The 17,918-nt window shown below is 38.1% G+C and overlaps 2 protein-coding genes, 1 long non-coding RNA gene and 1 pseudogene across 5 annotated transcripts in view; 3 read left to right on the forward strand and 1 right to left on the reverse strand.

The window, feature by feature from the left end:
• Positions 1-829: 829 nt before the first annotated feature.
• LOC144629140 (uncharacterized) lies at positions 830-5,410 on the forward strand. Of its 2 annotated transcripts, none has more exons than XM_078487340.1 (3): positions 830-1,019; positions 3,446-3,591; positions 4,740-5,410. In XM_078487340.1, the coding sequence occupies exons 1-3, from the start codon at positions 946-948 to the stop codon at positions 5,390-5,392; spliced, it is 873 nt and encodes a 290-aa protein (XP_078343466.1). In that variant the 5' UTR covers positions 830-945; the 3' UTR covers positions 5,393-5,410. The 2 variants fall into 2 exon arrangements, with proteins under 2 accessions (XP_078343466.1, XP_078343467.1); XM_078487341.1 differs by lacking the exon at positions 830-1,019 and adding an exon at positions 2,594-2,684.
• Positions 5,411-8,327: 2,917 nt separating this feature from the next.
• Positions 8,328-17,918, forward strand: part of LOC144629157 (uncharacterized) — a 29,525-nt pseudogene continuing 19,934 nt past the window's right edge. The window contains exon 1 of the transcript XR_013566310.1: positions 8,328-8,397. The product of XR_013566310.1 is annotated as an uncharacterized LOC144629157 (transcript). The remainder of the gene's footprint in view (positions 8,398-17,918) is intronic.
• On the forward strand, positions 14,951-16,573 carry LOC144629166 (uncharacterized). Its single transcript, XM_078487374.1, has 3 exons — positions 14,951-15,024; positions 15,540-15,616; positions 15,834-16,573. The coding sequence occupies exons 1-3, from the start codon at positions 14,951-14,953 to the stop codon at positions 16,475-16,477; spliced, it is 795 nt and encodes a 264-aa protein (XP_078343500.1). The 3' UTR covers positions 16,478-16,573.
• LOC144629272 (uncharacterized) lies at positions 16,610-17,533 on the reverse strand. Its single transcript, XR_013566341.1, has 2 exons — positions 17,185-17,533; positions 16,610-16,897 (listed from the first exon to the last, which is right to left on the reverse strand). It is a non-coding gene; the product is annotated as an uncharacterized LOC144629272 (long non-coding RNA).

Genomic DNA, 17,918 nt, shown 5'->3' on the forward strand with positions numbered 1-17,918 from the left:
GAGCTGTGTGCTTGATAACAAAACGCTGGAATCAGACGCTGGAAAAACACGACATTGCCATGTTTGTACTTCCGCAGAAACAGACAAGCTTTTAACTTGCAATTTGAGTAGGGGGGGGGGAGGTTCATACACTACTAGCATGCTTGTTTCGCCTTTTTTTTCTCTCAGGACACTCCTGATCATGATTAGTATTTTCAAATGATTTTCAACTGATTACGCTATCTAGCATTTTACAGCTTGAAAAATATTCTTGACATGTACTGACGCGACACACATCTAATAATAGTAGCTACGGACACGTACGAAACGCCATTCAGTTTATGTTTGTTTTGACTGCTCAAAATGGTGATTTTGGAATATGTCGTGATCAGTAATCTTAAAGACGCAAGCTCCATAAATTTCCTAAGACGGACATATTTTTGAAAGTGTAATACCTCAGCTGAAGGTCAACTTTTGGTATACATTTCGTTACCCACACTTTTTCCGTTTCAGACCTGGTTTGCGAAGTGATCCAACAGTCAGTTGCAACTCACCGCTTTTTGCCAAGAGCACCCTGAAAACTTTTATAATAAACTGTAAACCCTTATGAGGAATTTTAAGATAACCGAACCACTAATTACGTAATGGTTTATTACGGCTTTTACAACATCTTTAGTTGACGACTCCTAGTCCGTACGAGAAAGTACAAAAATCTGGATTATTAAACATCTTTTATCACCCCCTCTGACACTGAATCTTTATCCCCCACCGTCCATTGGATAAAATGTTAAATATCTGATAAATAGAGGTACATCATATCAGTTATAATCTGAGAACCTTTCATGCATATTCCAGAAGACTTCCTCTTCAGTTCTTCCACTGAGCTGAGATCTCACGTATCAAACACAGCCACAAGTTCAGTGTAACTTCGAGTTCATCCATCTGAGTGTTTGTGTAGTGTTACTGATGCAAAAATCCAAAATGTTTATGCACATTTGTTTCGCTTTGTTTTGCTTCTCTACCAGTTTCTTAACAGCCAGGTAAGACATATGCTCACTTGGTTTTAAATTACATTGTTAACATTAGCGTTGGTTTCTCAGTTGTAAACAACTCGATTCAACGTTATGGTTTGCTAACTGATAGCAGTAGCTTTACTTCCTTCTGTCGTTCCAAATTGTGGTTTGGTTCAGCAAATGGACGTCATGTGGCGTTAATCGTAAGGAAAATGCGAGACAAAGTATAATCATGTTCCTATCACCGCAAACTGTTCTTGCATATGCTTTACGTAACAACGGATTTCGGAAGTCCACAGCGACTATGAAACTAACAAGATTGAAGGCAAAATAATGACATAAGCCAGATGAGTTTTCGAATTTAAGATTAATGCAAGAATTGATACCAGGATAGGCCAAAGTTTTGTTATCTTCGTTAACAGGAAAAGAGCAAACCAGAAATTAATTAACAATCGCCCTGGGATGGAGCGAGGCGGGGGTGGGGGGGGGGGGGGTGCTTAAAGGGGAATAAAGCTGTTCGCTCCATTACAAAATGATAGCTTAGTACAAAGTTCACACAACTAATTATACATTACACAAAGATCGATTCATCCATTGGTCACAAATATCAAATTGACGTCTAATCAATTATAAGCTGTTAGTTCCTTTGATCTGCTTTGGCTGAGCTGTGTGCTTGATAACAAAACGCTGGAATCAGACGCTGGAAAAACACGACATTGCCATGTTTGTACTTCCGCAGAAACAGACAAGCTTTTAACTTGCAATTTGAGGAGGGGGGGGGGGAGGTTCATACACTACTAGCATGCTTGTTTCGCCTTTTTTTTTCTCTCAGGACACTCCTGATCATGATTAGTATTTTCAAATGATTTTCAACTGATTACGCTATCTAGCATTTTACAGCTTGAAAAATATTCTTGACATGTACTGACGCGACACACATCTAATAATAGTAGCTACGGACACGTACGAAACGCCATTCAGTTTATGTTTGTTTTGACTGCTCAAAATGGTGATTTTGGAATATGTCGTGATCAGTAATCTTAAAGACGCAAGCTCCATAAATTTCCTAAGACGGACATATTTTTTGAAAGTGTAATACCTCAGCTGAAGGTCAACTTTTGGTATCAATTTCGCTAGCGCGCCTTTTCTGTTTCAGACATTGTTTGCAAAATTAACCAAAAGTCTGTTGCAACTCACCGCTTGTTGCCAAGTGCACCAAAACATGTTCAATAAACTGTTAACACTTATGAGGAATTTTTAGGTACCCAATTAAACCACTAATAATAGGACTCTTATAAGAGCTTAGTTAACGACTCCGTCGAAGAAAGTACGAAAATCTTGATCATGAAACATCTTTTTATATCTACCCTTTGACACTGAATCTCTATCCACCACCGTGCATTGGATAAAATGCCAAATAACTGATAAACTGAGGTGTCTCGTATCAATTTATAATTTGCCAACTTTTCGCGTATATTGATTATATTCCAGAAGACTTCCTTTTCAGTTCTTCGTCTGAGCTGAGACGGATCTCACGTACTGAAACACAGCCATAAGTTCAGTATAACTTCGAGTCCATCGATCTGAGTGTTTGTACAGTATTCGCGAGGTTCTTCTGATGCAAAACTTCAAAATGTTTTTCCACATTGGTTTCACTTTGCTTTGTTTCTCAAGCAGTTTCCTAACAGCAAGGTAATACAATTACGGCTTTTTTGAACAGATATTCAGTAGTGTTGTTTTCTCGGTTGAAAACAATCGATCCCACGTGATGGTTTGATAGCTCTTGTTCGTTCTGTAGTTCAAATTTTTGGTTTGCTTCGGCAGAATGGACGTATGAATTTTTTCGTATAGAAAGCGCGAGACAAAACATATATGAATTGCCGATTTCCAATCAATTATGTAATAGTTCATGATATCAGATTTTCGTAAACATGACGGCTTCCGTGCGTGTCTAGCTAGTAGCTGTTATAATTAGAGGTAAATGTTATCCTGCATATCCTGACAATACAAAAAATGTCAAGAAATGTTTTAAAGCGTTAAAAAGCTAGATAGCGTTATTGTTATGCACTTATATTTTCTTTTGGCGGGATAAGGTGGAGGGGGGTGGAGGTGTTTCAAGCAATGACATATCGAGAAATAGTTCAGAGTGGGAGCCATGTTGCACGTTGTATTTCCTCTGAAAAGGGCGATAAAACAGGGAGCGCGAGGCATTTGGGAATGCGGCGAAACGCAAACAGTCCCAGAACTCAACGGGCACCGCGTACCGCGAGGAGCAACGCCTGGGGATGAGTCAGCCCCAGGGCAGCCCTGTTATCGAAAAGATTACATGATAAGAACCAAACATTATGAAGTAAAAGCCAAAAAGTACTGATCAGTTAAGATTGTCATGAACAGCTGAGACACTCCAACAGTGTAATCGTGTCATTTTTTTTTTTTTTTTCTATTTTTTCTAGTGGGCAGGTTAAGAGTAGATTGAAGGTGCTGGAAACGGACGCAAACGGAAATCTTTATCTTCACAAGACTCCACTGCTATGTGTGAGCGACATTATCAAACGACTGACTGAAGGAACTTACAGACTAGCTGAACCAAGCATTTTAGGTATGTATCATGTGAGAACATTTGTATAATGAAGAGATGGAAAATATGAACGAAAATAAAATAAGCGAGGCTGCCAATACGTAAACGGCATGATAGAGCACAAAAAAAAGCCAAAATGCAACCATGGACAGCTAGCTGTCTCGACCTGGCTAGGTCTCGTCAGCGTGGTGTAGCAGCTTAAGAGTAGAAGGTCAGTTGTCTTGTAAATAGCACATGGTGATGACCTCAGGTGAGCTCACATTCAAATGTCTGCCAGCTGGACAATTAGCCATGTTCTAAACGAGCAGGGGACTGGGTACGAACATATTTTTTCTTGGTACGAATATTCAATATCGATTGAATTGAAAATGGGGCACGTCATCTGAAAGAGCATCCAAGAATTATTAAATTTACCGAATTTGATGGTTATTGGTTTAAACGCAAAGGCATGGTACACTTTTAAAATAAGAGAGCTTAGTATGGATTGGAGGACGCCTGTCCCTCCAATCCATACTGAGTATACCATGCCTTTGGGTTTAAACCAATAACCGTCAAATTTGGTGAATTTACTAATTTTTGGATGTTCTTTCAGATGACATGCCTCATTTTTCAATTCAATCGATATTGAATGTTTGTACCGAAGAGAAAATATGTTCGTGCCCAGTCCCCTGCTCGTTTAGAACATGGCTAATTGCAACGTCAACAGAGCATGTCTATTGAACAATAGGCAAAACATTGAAAATTGTGCCAATGTTGCGATAAGGAAGATCTACTAAGCCATTGCTGATTAAATCTTTCACAGATCCTACGTATGCAGCATCTTAATTGGCAGTCCTTTAATTTGGCACATCGGTTCAAACTAGGAACGAACGAACGAACGAACGAAAGAACGAAAGAACGAAAGAAAAAACGAGCGAATAGTTTAAGTAGCGGTGTATCCAGCATACAATGTAACATTAAATTTTCCGTATTTTATAGAGTTATTGAGAAAAAACGAATCAAAACAAAAGTAGACACAAGCAGTAGCAAGGGTTCCCACGGCTGTTTCTAGTTGCCCAAATCTATTACGAGGAAATACTTTCTATGGTTAGATCTGTGAACAACTACTGAAATAGAAATCCTTACAGGTATTAACTTTTCTAGTCTAACCTTGTTACGTTGGACTACAGGGCTATCCAAAGAATTCGCAGTGAAGAACTGTCAGGACCTGAAGCTTATTAAAGTACCATCGGTCCAATCAGGCGTCTATTGGATTGATCCTGATGGTGGTTCCCATGGTAACGCATTCCAGACCTACTGTGACCAACAGACTGACGGCGGGGGCTGGACATTAGTTTGGAGTTACACCTTCACTGCTTACTCGAGTTTCACGAGTGGAGCAAACGCTGTCACCCCGCGTCCAAGCTGGTCAGCCAGTGGAGCTAATACTCGAGTGTCTACAACAGTTCCACTGAGTGAGACGCATTACGAGGCCATGAACTTTGCTTTGTGGCGCACCATTGGTAAGGAAACCCTGATCAAGAGCAACATCAACAACTGGATCGCATGCAAGGAAGGCACTGGCAGCATAGTGCAACATAAGGCAGGGTCAATCACTTGTAAACTTGTTAAACAGGTTTCTAACCAGTGTGCTGGTGTAGTGCCAAACTATTGGGGATTAGTCAGCTACGGACCGTACACTGGCTTTTCAGGGAGTGAAGTATACTATTTTTTTAATGGTAACGAGGGTAGTAATTGGCCTATGCATGATCCATGTGGAAAAGCCCAAGCAAATCAGTTAAAAGGTGTGGCTAATCCCCACGGAAATATTTTTGTTCGCTAAACGAGTTTCTTAGACTTCGTTCAAACAACTTACTAACTTAAGGGTATTGATGGGGCAACAATTGCCACAGCCTTATAGTCAAGACATTAATTAAGGTGAAAACTGAATCAATTTGTACATTAGAAGAGAAATTGCTTCTTTTGACTCGGTAAAAGAAACTTAATGTCATGTCAATTGCAATCGGGGTTAAACTATACTTATCATATTTTTTAATGTTAATATATATTTTTCCTTACTTGCCAACTGTTGTAAGGAAGCTGCTGAAAACAAATAAACATGGGATTTTTCATTAACGAGAGCTTCTGTGTGGTGTAATTTTTTTCTTTGTTTTTATTATCAACTTTCTTTTAGATCTCCAACGGTTCAAGTTTTTGTGTTGAGTGATATATTCCTTACTATTCCAACGTTTGTTGCGACGTTAAGATCAAACTGTTGCAGTCAAACCTATCCTAGCACTGGTAGCTTTTTAAAAAAAATAAGACTGACCCTTGTCTCTCAAAGCGACACAAGAAAATAAATACAAAATTGACATTATGAAGCTTCTTTTATCTAACTTGTTAGGTTGAATGTAAGCTGTTTATTCGTTATGTTAAGGAATTCCTTTGAACAAACAGAGATCGTCATATGACGTAAAAATTAATCTCCTGTTTATCTAGGAGGCATGATAATGTCAAGGTGTTCCTGGCTTAGATACAAACCTAAATTCAAAATGGTCTGTTTGAAGGTTTCGTGTGAAGTTTTGAAGAGCTCGTTCTTATTAAGTCTTTTCCTGTTTTAAAGGCCAAATGTGGTTGGACTTGGCCCCATGGCTAGGAATGAAAGCACGTACTGCATTTGTCATGTTGTTCATGAGATCATGATGACAGGCAGCGCCAAAATTAATCTTTTTCACCGTCTTCCATTGCATAAAACACGGCCGTGTAAGATCGAACTTGCTAAACGCGAATGTTGGATCACTGACAGATCGTGATCAGTCAACATGAAGTAAAAACGGAGACAGTTCTCCAAAGACTGCTGTCATGGACTGGTCAAACAATGTGTACAGGCGTAAATCCGGAGGGAGAGCTCGTTGCATTTGGAAAAGCTCGGGTGGTGGGGTGCTTCACCTGTGTCTCGGAACCCTTACCGCGTCTCAGACAAAAAAAAGCTCAAATTTGCTACACCAACTGAAATTAAAGAGTTAAATTATATACCTCATCTCAGACCGGAAGTGAAGAGGATGTTTTTATTTTTTAAATTCCCTTCACAACACTGCAACCTCGGCTATTTATTTTCAAACATTTCAAAACGACCTGGTTTAGACAAGCAGAGAGTTTGAAATTTGAGGTAATTTTTCCCATTTAGCGACTCCATCGATCTTAGACTAAAAGACCAAAATTGGAACCCCATCACAGACCTGGGAGGTAAAAGAAAATGGGGCCCCGTCCAGCGACACATACCCGTACAGCGAACACACTGAGGTAACACCCCCCCCCCCCCCACCCCCTTTCGGTGGGGGAGGAACACGCAATATTTCTGCTGGCAGCTACCAGTCTTCATCACCGGTTCATTGGACTGAAGATTCCTGTACGCGTTTGCCACACATACCTTAACCGAGGCCTTTATTATGTTATAACCTGCAACTTTTTCATCTAAATTCTAAACGACTATATTTCTAATTCTTTAACTAGTCCAGATTTCTCGTCCCAACCACAACCACAATTTATGTAATTTCGATCGTCATTCCTCTAAAATAAATAGGTACATTTTTTGTGAGGATCTACGTGTGGTAAAACGCACCGAAAAGTATTAACTGTTTCTTTTTATATAAGATTGATTACAAAAGTAGAATCAGAAATGTGGACTTTGTGGTTAAGTAAGCACACAAACTTGATCTGCTTTTTACGTCAGTTGGAAGTTTTAGTGTATTATTTTGCTCTGTAAGCGCAGGATTCTACTCTCTTTACCCTCCTAAGGGCCTTAAGTTCCGTTATGTCCTGGTTAACGTTTTCTCTTGAAGAAAACTACATATCAGTTTCCCTACGTGTGGTAAAATGCACCGAAACGTATTAACTGTACATTTTAGTTAAGATTGATTGCAAAAGGGGAATCGGAAATATGGACTTTGTTGTTAAGTAAGTGCGCAAATGTGCAATTTACGTTTGTTAGTTCTAGTGTAGTATCCTGTTTTCATAACACAGGATTCTGCTCTTTTTAGCCTCTAAGAGCCTTAAGTTCCGCAAAAGGCCTTATCACGGTTTTCGACGCCATCTTGACGAGTAGGCAAAGCGGGTAGAAATTACAGTGTTTGAATGGGAATCCGACGGCAAATATCTTTTACAAAAATTGAATTCTGGACAACTTATGAATTGTAAAGTTAAGATACTAGGCAAAAGTTTTTATTTGCCAAGTTTGAAGGATGTAGCTGGGCTAGAAAGCGTTCAGTTACGCTTCAGTTACGTTTTATTTCCCATACATGATTTGATAAAATTTTTCACATAAAATTGAAAACATTGTCAATCATGCGGAAAAAAATACAGACAAATGATCAGATTCCCTACGTGTGGTAAAATGCACCGAAACGTATTAACTGTATCATTTTAGATAAGATTGACTACAAAAGTAGAATCGGAAATATGGACTTTGTTGTTAAGTAAGTACGCAAATCTGCTATTTACGTTTGTTAGTTCTAGGGTATTATTTTGCTCTCTAAGCGCAGGATTCTGCTCTCTTTAGCCTTTTAAGAGCCCTAAGTTCCGCAATTATTGCGTACGTATTCTTCCTTATCAGTGAAATTGCGGTTATGCCCTGGTTAACTTTTTCATTAAAAGAGAACTACATATCAGATTCCCTTGTATGAAATCACGTATTGTCAGCTAACATTATGTATATAAAGACGTCGAATTTCCAGCGTTCAACAACAGTTCAACATTGACCTTGGTCCTGCTAACAGCACGATCCAAAATGTTTTTGCACATTGGTTTCGCTTTGTTTTCAGTCTTCTCCAGCAGTTTCTTAACAGTTAGGTGAGTCAATATAGTTAACTTTTTTAAAAGGCCAGTTATCTAAATTAAAATATACCTTTTAGTCAAGAATTCTCCCGTGAGCCACTATACTAGAATTACTTCGTACATTTCAGCTAAAAACACAACGGAGTAATTACTTATTTCTTGGGAAATGGTTGTACAACTTTGTTCATATTCTGTTGGACATCACTTTTTGTCTCTCGCTCGATCACAAGATGAGAATATGTAATTCCATTCCCTAACAGTTTGAGTTTGAGACTGTGAAATGGGAGATTGTTTACAGTGTTAAAGGGTCACTGCCCTGCCGAAATAGCAAAAATTTACTCAGCTTCTTTCCACGTTATATCGCCAAATGCCACCAAATATACAGCTTAGTTGGATAATGAGAATCTATAGAGCAAAACAGAAGCATTAGTTTCGAGATAAAAGTGCAGAATTGCAAGGATTGAAATGGATAACAGTTTATGAAATTTGGTTTACTGACAGGATATCAAGAAATCAAGCTTGCCATTCTTGTGACAGTTTGACCTTTCTAGCTGTCATTGTGTCTGATTAGTTTATATTTCTTTGCTTCTATCACTTTTGGCGATGATATTTTTTGATATTTAGATAATACTGAGTAAGCTTAAATCAAGCTCCTGACCATACTCATTAAAACACGATGTTTCAGCCGGGGCAATGTCTCCCACAATGTCCCTTCAACGCTATTCAATACATTTTATACCAAGCTTATTTTATCCATCAGGGGATTGGATGATCAGCAGAGATACAGAGTGTTGGACATGGACGAAGAAGGTAATCTTTACCTTTACAAGACTGCACTGCTCTGCAAGAACGAGATTATCAAACGACTGAGCAATGGAACTTACCATCTGGCAGAAGCGAACATCGGCATAGGTAATTTGTGGCACGAACTAATTAATCTTAAAACAAGCTGCTATATTGAAATCCTTTATGTCATGTTCTAAAAAAATCTAGCAGCATAAGTGCTGGTGAAAAAGTATATTTTTGTATGAAAGTTTATTCGGCGAGCTTATACAGGGGGAGAGTAGAGCTTATTTTCGGAAGAACTTTTGTCTTTGAAAAATGGCTTAACTTGTATTCGAAAGGATTTCTCCTCTGAGAAATTTGAGATGCATAAAAGTTTCTAAACGTAACGAAAAAAGATCTATAGTGGTTTGATGGCATAAAACCATCTAAAAATACTGTACTGTGACAATATAAAATGCGAAATAGTCTACAGTAGGGACTAATTGGAAGAAATTCTATCGTCCTTTACAGCTAAATCTAAATACTTTTTAGACCACAGAGGGTGATTTTAAAATGATTCACAGTTTGTAGCAGAAATCCGGTGAATTAGCAGATCAACATAAATTTTATTTTCTTTCTTTTTTTTATTATTTCTGAACACAGGACTGAGCAAGGCGTCCCCAGCGTTGAACTGCAAGGACCTGAAACAGAAAGCGCCATTACTCGGATCAGGCGTCTATTGGATAGACCCAGATGGTGGTTCCCATGGTAACGCATTCCAGGCCTACTGCGATCAACAGACGGACGGAGGGGGCTGGACATTAGTTTGGAGTTACACCTTCACTGCTTACTCACGTTTCACGAGTGGAGCAAACGCAGTCACCTCGCGTCCAACCTCAATTAGTTGTAAACTTGTTAAACAGGTTTCTCAGAAATGCGGTGGTGACGCGCCAAATTTTGTCTGGCCTTCTTCTCACGGACAGGGCCTCGGTAATAATGGTACAGACTATTTCTTTGATGGTAGCACAGAAAAGGATACCAATTATTATAAGGCTGCTTGGCCTGTTCATGATCCGTGTGCTTCATACAAACCAAGTCAGTTAAGGTGGCTTAATACAGTTTTGAGGGGGTAAGTGAGCCCAACTTTTAACTCTTTTTAAAAATATTCAGGAATGTTCTTTCTTTCTCGTATTACTGTTTTTTAAAGCATATAGCCATCATATGCGACATTTGAAAAATAAAAATGCTAATAAACAATCAATAAAGAGCCAAAATGAATGGCCGAGTGCTTAGGAGGGGACTGGGCACTATTGTTTTAACAGCGTTTTTCTCAAAATCTACCCGTATGACCCCACCTCAAAATTTCAGAAATTACAAATTGGCTTTGATTAAACATTCATGCAAAATAAAATAAAAATCTGTAAGACAAAATTTGAGCTATTTTTTAAAGGGGCAAAATATCACATTTTCCTATTTTGCAAAAAATCTGTCTTACAGATTTTTATTTTATCCTGCATGAATGTTGAATCAAAGGCAATTTGTAATTTCTGAAATTTTGAGGTGGGGTCATACGGGTAGATTTTGAGAAAAACGCTGTTAAAACAACCAGTGCCCAGTCCCCTCCTAAGCACTCGGCCATTCATTTTGGCTCTTTATTGATTGTTTATTAGCATTTTTATTGGTCAAATGTCGCATATGATGGCTATATGCTTTAAGAAACAGTAATAAGAGAAAGAAAGAACATTCCTGAATATTTTTAAAAAGAGTTAAAAGTTGGGCTCACTTACCCCCTCAAAACTGTATTAAGCCACCTTAAAAGGTGTAACTAATCCTCACGGAAATATGTTTATTCGTTAACGGCTGACTTTATTAAAGGAGCTTTGTCACGGATTTTAATCTTTTTTTTGAACAGCCAAATATATATTTGTGTCGTAGGAAACCTAAAAATAATGGTTCATTATATTTTTATTAACAATTGCCAAATTAGAGCACTGAAATCGAAACTGTAAACTAGCGTCTTTGGCTGCGAATGACCAGGATGGAAATGGATTTCAACTTGAGAAATTAAGGCTAAACGTTTCAAGTTGTTTCCGCGCGTCTTTAAAAACATCGATGTTTTTAGCCGTGGTTTGATTTCTCTCCACAAACTAAGGTTATATCTTTCTTCAGATGTTCGAAGATGATATTTTTCATTGGTTTAGTTGCCTATCGCTAATTACGGAACAGTTTAGAGCAAATATCCTCGTGTCCTACCTTCTTTAAGAATAACAAAAAAAGTTGGGGTCGTAAAAATTAAATTAACCCAAAAGTGACTAAGATGGGGTTTATAATTGGCCATAGAATAAGACTATAGTGGGGTAGGGGGTCTGAGAGGCCAGCGGCACATACCCGCTGTAAACAAGTTGGCTTTTCTGTCACAGCGACGAATATCCACAAGTTAAAGTACCTGAATCATTCTTAGCGACATTCTTAGCCTTATTTATATCGCCGTCTGAGAAAGTTAGCAGTTATAATTTTCCTTTTGTTTGTTTGTTTTTGTTGCTGTTGTTGCTTCTTTTTTTAATGTTTCACAATTCCGCGTTTTTAGGATATTCCGTCATTCCGCATTTTAGGATTTTCCGTCATTCCGCGTTTTAGGATTTTCCGTCATTCCTCGTTTTAGGATATTCCGCCATTCCGCCATTCCGCCATTCCGCCGTGCCGTTCTCCCATTCCTCCGAATAGGGTCACCCTTTCATTTCTTGTATGGGATCCCTCTGGATAAAACAAGATGGCGCTCGAGTCAAGAAGGGCTAATATTTTTGAACTTCACGTCAATTTTCACGCTTTCTTGTTGAAATGGAACCTCTGCCTCAGCTGTGTGTAATTAATACAGGTAGGAATCTGTGAGGAAAATCTATTATGAATGCCGAGGAACGTTTGAAAAGCAGTTGCGAACAAAAGCAGGACTAAACTGTCGCAATCGACAGTGAAACTGAAAGAAGAGGTCAAATGACTCAAATCTTGCTGTTCTTATACCTCCGGTACGTATATAATTTTCACACAGCAATTAAAAATAAAACTGCAAAAAAAAAAAGAAATTTAACTTGACTCGAAGTTGACTCGTGACTCGAAGTTGACTCGGGCTCGAACTTGACTCGTGCTACGATCAAACTCACTTAGACTCTATTTGCATTGATGTGACAAAAACCAGAGGGTACTCGAGAAAATATTTTATGCGGGGAGGCTTCGCCCCAAAGACTAAACCCTTACCCTTGTAAATACAAAATTTCGACAGAAAAGGTAACCCTTCTTTATTCCTTCGATAGGAAAATGGTATCTTTTTGACATACGTACAGAAGGACTGCAGTTCTCTTAGTAATTTTTCAAGTTTATAACTCCGCAAGATACTTAAATGAAACGGCCGTTTGGTGGGTATGTTCGATATTTCTTTATCAATACAAACTAAATTAATTAAAGAAGCGTTCTCGAGTCGAATACTCGGAAAAACGTTTTCCGAGTTCCCCCAACGGGAGTCGAACCCATGACCTTCCAGAATACCGGTTGGACGCTCTAACCACTGAGCTATGGGAGACTTGTGGTGAGCGAGGTCATATACTAGGTTCTTATGTGAGACACATGTCCTGCCATAGCTGCAAGGCTCAATATGTCGAAATGATAAATGTGAATAAATGTAAAGTGGAATGGTCAAATGTGAATAAATGGATAAAGTGAAAATAAATGAAGAAGCGTTCTCAGCGTATTCGTAGAAGCGTATTCGAAGCGTATTCGTATACATACCTGAATGTCAGTTTATCCCTACCCTTTCGTATACTCCAACTCGTGAAATCCCTTTCCTATTATATACCTACCGGCGAAGTGTCCCCGTATAGTCCACAATAGCCCCCCCCCCCCCCATCCCTTGGGGGAAACCAAAACAATAATCACCAAGAACTCAAATACTAACGCATGTTATATTCTCACCGACGAAATTTGCATGCGTGCCCAATCACATTGACAAATAAAGGAATAGTTGTGATGACTTGCAGCTCAAGTCATGCACGACATCTCGGAAACTGGAAGACGACGTTCTGTTCAATAAATACCAATATCTTGACTTATTTGCTAGAATAAAAATAAGTGAAATTTTGCAATTGAATTGGAGATTTCATACTGAAAGAAAAATTCAAATCATTCAGACTGGAGTTTCGTGATGGTTTGACTGAAATTTAGATGTCGGAAGTCAATTTGTAAACACAACCTGCTTTCAAACTCATCGTTAAAAGCAGTAATACAAGTATAACTAAGGTTTATGTACACAGGCGCCATGCTCTTAAAGTTGTTAAATAAAAACAATCATATACGTTGAATTTAGCTTGTAAACATAGGTAAACACAGGCTTCGTTTTCTCAAAGTTGTCAAAAGAACGTCTGGCAGTTTTAATTAATTATTGCTCAAGTTTGCTAACGTTTTCACGATAGCTTAGTTTCCATAAAGGGCAAGGACTGTCTTTCTCAATATTGATCGTTTGCATTTGTTTAGGTCTTGTAATTTTAAAAATAATAAGATACCTTTAAGAATCTCAATTATACCAAAACCAAATTTGTTTAAATTATTTGTCTTAAATAACTATCTATTAAATCTGAAATTTTGCAGCCACTTTTGTTTATTAAGATTGAATCAACTTAGATAGATAGATAGAAACTTTATTAAAATGTCATAAACCACCTAGCTGGGGAAAACTCCCTCACTAATACGGGGACATAACAAGAAAAAAAAGGTTGAAATAAAAGAAAATGCTAAAAAACTATGGCTATTTACAATAATAAAATTTAAATCTAAGCAATTATAGAAGCAATTATACTCCAGTAAATTAGGCTATGAAAACAAAACGTGACTAACAAATTACGGAAGAGTAGATGGCTTTATTCTACTGGACAAATTCAAGACTAAACAAACAGATATTCATGCAGCATCGAATTTGATTTTTGTTCTGTTCTTCATTTAAGCTTTATTCCGTTCTATCTGTCCTGGTAGTGAGGTACCTTAATTGTAAGGTAAGTGATTTTTTATCCAACCTTTCTGGGTAAATATGCAAAATGAAAAACCTGCAAAAATTCCCACTTTGATAGCTGGTGTGGACAAACACTTGCAAAACTGAAAATATACTAAAGGCTTTTTTCTGACTGATTCTTTAACAAGTGCAGCAGTTCGGGAAGTTTCTAATCAGTTTTATATTTGGTGATCATTGTCGAATGGGATATTTTTATGCGAAACGTGGAACCTTTCATTGTTGAGGTTCCCTTTGAAGGGCAGGGAGTTTGCGGTTAGGTTGAGTGTTTTTGCTTACCAAATTTTCGGATGTTTTTCTTTTAACGTATACCTTCGTGGGTGTCCTTAGCAAGCGCGCTTTTTTAAATTAAGTCACCAAACGTTTTATATTGATGCAAAGCTAATAAAATGTACTATCCGACAAAAATTATTTCGGTTAAATTCTACCTAACCCTAAGAAAGGAACGGCCAAAAATCCAAAATGACAAATGTCTCTTCTAGCGAATTTATCGGGTATCGAATTTAGCCGCACGAACAAAACTACACAAAATCAATCACAAACGGTTAACCTTCAAAGTCGTATGAGGCTTTATCGATATTCCCATTGGTTGCTTCGCAATTTCTCTGTCTTGAAAATTCAGGTATCAGAAATTTACCAATACGTGTAGCGAGAAAGGCTATAGCGAGGGATCTGTTTCAAAAAATGGGAATCCCTTACAGTTGTTAGTTGCTAACCTTCCAAACTTATTTCCCTTTCAGTTAATCTTTTACGATGCAAAATCCGAAAATGTTCTTCCACCTTTGTTTCGTCTTGGTTTTTTTCTTCAGCAGTTTTTTAACAGCGAGGTAAGAATATACAGTTTTCTAACTTGTTTCCAATGTTTACATTTGTAGCTTCCCGGACAGTTGAGAAACTGGAATTCGAAAATGCCTAGTTTTGTGACTTTTGAAAATGGCGCGAAACATGCCTTCTCAGTTTGCATGCAGATCATGAACGATATACAGTTGTTCTAGTGTGCATTTAAACAACCGAAGACAAGTGTTATGTTGATGTAAATTTGAATCTGTTACTTGAGTAAATCTAGAGATTTACGCTGCTAAAGTTGACCTAAAATCATCACTTAACTCACGCAACTGGGGCTCTTTTTAGGTGGGTGGGGGTATGTCTGTTCTCGAAAAACACAAAGTGAATCAAACAAAACATGTTACCATGGTTAATAGATGGGTAAAGCCTCAATACTACATAACTATGGTAGAAATCGGCCGACCTCTTTTTTCGGCCCCTGCCTGGATTTCTCAGACAGGGACTCTTGAACATAATGGGATTTAATTAAGTTGTGCTTTGTTATCTCAACCACCAGGGGACTGGAGAAACACAGAGTGTTGGACATAAAACATACCAGAGGAACATACCATCTGGCAGATGACAGTAAAAAAGGTAACTGCAGTAAGGAAAATTTCTTTCAGCAAATACCGCCGTGTTTACTTTTCTGGATGATTTTTGTCCAATAGGGTGCTCAGCTGTCCAACAAAGTAAAATAAAGGATTGACACGAGACCGCAATGCAGACATTTGATTGGTGATTTTTACTGATGTATACTAATAAAAAAATAACTTACTTTTTTATTTTTAATTTGGTTGTTTGTTTCACACAGGAATGTGCCAAGAGTCTCCGGTGTTAAATTGCAAGGACCTGAAACAGAAAGCGCCATTACTCGCATCAGGCGTCTATTGGATAGACCCAGATGGTGGTTCCCATGGTAACGCATTCCAGGCCTACTGCGACCAACAGACGGACGGAGGGGGCTGGACATTGGTTTGGAGTTACACCTTCACAGATTACTCAAATTTTAACAGTAAAGCAAACGCTGTCACCCCGCGTCCAACCTGGACAGCCAGTGGAGCTAACACTCGAGTGTCTACAACAGTTCCACTGAGTGAGACGCATTACGAGGCCATGGACTTTGCTTTGTGGCGCACCATTGGCAAGGAATTTTTGATCAAGAGCAACATCAACAACTGGATCGCATGCAAGGAAGGCTCTGGCAGCATTGTGCAACAAAAGGGGGGATCAATTTCTTGTAAATTGGTTAAACAGGTTTCCAACCAGTGTGCTGGTGTAGTGCCAAACCTTTTGTCAATACACAGCTACGGACCGTCCATTTCAGCAAGTGACAATTACTATTATTTTGATGGCAACATCGGTGATAATTCACCTACCCATGATCCATGTGGAAAAAACCAAGGAAATCAGTTAAAAAGTGTGGCTAATCCACACGGAAATATTTTTGTTCGTTGAACGATTTTCGCAGACATAAAAACTTGCTAGCTAGAAGGTATTAGGATAACGAATGGAAGCGTTTTGTTTGTTAGTAAAGAAATTGTTTTTTAGACTAGTTAACTCTTGCTTGTCAGGTCAAAAAACAGTCAAAATTGACTACATTTTCCCTTTATTTATTTTCTCAGGAGATATTTACAACTGAGAGGAAAGCCATATCTCGTTTGAAAGGTTATGAAACAGGCTTTCAGAAAAAAAAACTTTTGACCGAAACAACCCATAATATTTTTGAATATATTAATCTAATTAACATAAATCAGCATAAAGTGACCAAAAATTTTGGACAAAAAGCAACAAGCTTCTCAAATGTTTAAGGTTATAAGAAAAAGTGGAACGCGAAAACGTTCCTTGTTATATTGGCAACATATCCAGCAATCTTGGCTGAAAAAGAATGAATATAGAATTTATTACAATTTATCTAAGCTTCATGAATAACCTAATTTGCATAAATTAGCATATATTTTTCGGCCAAGTAGCGTCCCGGAATTTCGAATATTTTTGTCCCAAAAACCCTTTTCCTCAAAATATAACGATCTCCTTGTACTCATAGATAAATTTAGGCATTTATTCCAAGCACCAGGCGAGGATTCGAACGCAGAAAGCAAATATTTCAGTCCATTTCAGACCAAATGCGTTCGTACCGTATCGTAACAAGTACACACTCTTACCTCAATTTCGATTCATTCCTCGCTTGTATTTCGCAGTCGACGATCAAAATCAATAGAAATCCCATTAGTACTGCCTTCTTTCTCTTTAAACAATCTCAAAAGCTCTCTCTGACCTTACAACCGCCGTTTAATCAAACCTTCGCATCGGCGGCCATTTTGTACTGAGTTGTGAAGTACGTCGTGTAGGCCACATTCAAGTGTTTTAGCTCAAATTTGCGGAGAGACTGGGTAAAAGCCTAGTCACGCTTTCCTGAAAGTTTCACAGGGAGGGGACGTAACGCAAATTTTTGGCGAATTTTTTTTGTCATCAGTCATCAGTGACTGATATTTAAAGGGCCTGACAAGCAAGAGTTAAAAGAAACTTAATGTGATCTCAGTTTGTACTGATCATATTACTTAACATTTCTTAATTGGTGCTGTTGCAAAGTTATTGTAAGGAAACTGCTGAAAAGAAATAAACCAGGCAAGTGATTTGTCATTAACTAGAGGCAGTGTATGATGTGATCTTTCTATTTTACTTTAAAACTGGTGCTTTTTTATCAACTTTAGTTTTACCTCGATGTCCAAAGGTTGAAATTTTGGTGCTGAGTGTTTCCTTTCTATTTATATGCTAGAATTTGATTATTGAAAATCATTAAGTCTTTTGGAGCAACGTTCAGACCAAACTGTTGCAAGAAAACCGACCATAGCCCTTGGTAGCTTTTTGATCTGAGCTGTTTTAGTTTTTAATTCTC

This window comes from Oculina patagonica, chromosome 10, assembly GCF_052425735.1.
Source record: "Oculina patagonica isolate OP01 chromosome 10, crgOcupat, whole genome shotgun sequence".
NCBI lineage: Eukaryota > Metazoa > Cnidaria > Anthozoa > Scleractinia > Oculinidae > Oculina > Oculina patagonica.

Coding starts and splice junctions, on each gene's coding strand:
- LOC144629140 (XM_078487340.1), top strand. CDS start 946: ATGCAAAAATCCAAAATGTTTATGCACATTTGTTTCGCTTTGTTTTGC. Junction 1,020..3,445: donor ACCAGTTTCTTAACAGCCAG/GTAAGACATATG, acceptor TATTTTTTCTAG/TGGGCAGGTTAAGAGTAGAT. Junction 3,592..4,739: donor AGCTGAACCAAGCATTTTAG/GTATGTATCATG, acceptor GTTGGACTACAG/GGCTATCCAAAGAATTCGCA.
- LOC144629166 (XM_078487374.1), top strand. CDS start 14,951: ATGCAAAATCCGAAAATGTTCTTCCACCTTTGTTTCGTCTTGGTTTTT. Junction 15,025..15,539: donor AGCAGTTTTTTAACAGCGAG/GTAAGAATATAC, acceptor CTCAACCACCAG/GGGACTGGAGAAACACAGAG. Junction 15,617..15,833: donor GGCAGATGACAGTAAAAAAG/GTAACTGCAGTA, acceptor TGTTTCACACAG/GAATGTGCCAAGAGTCTCCG.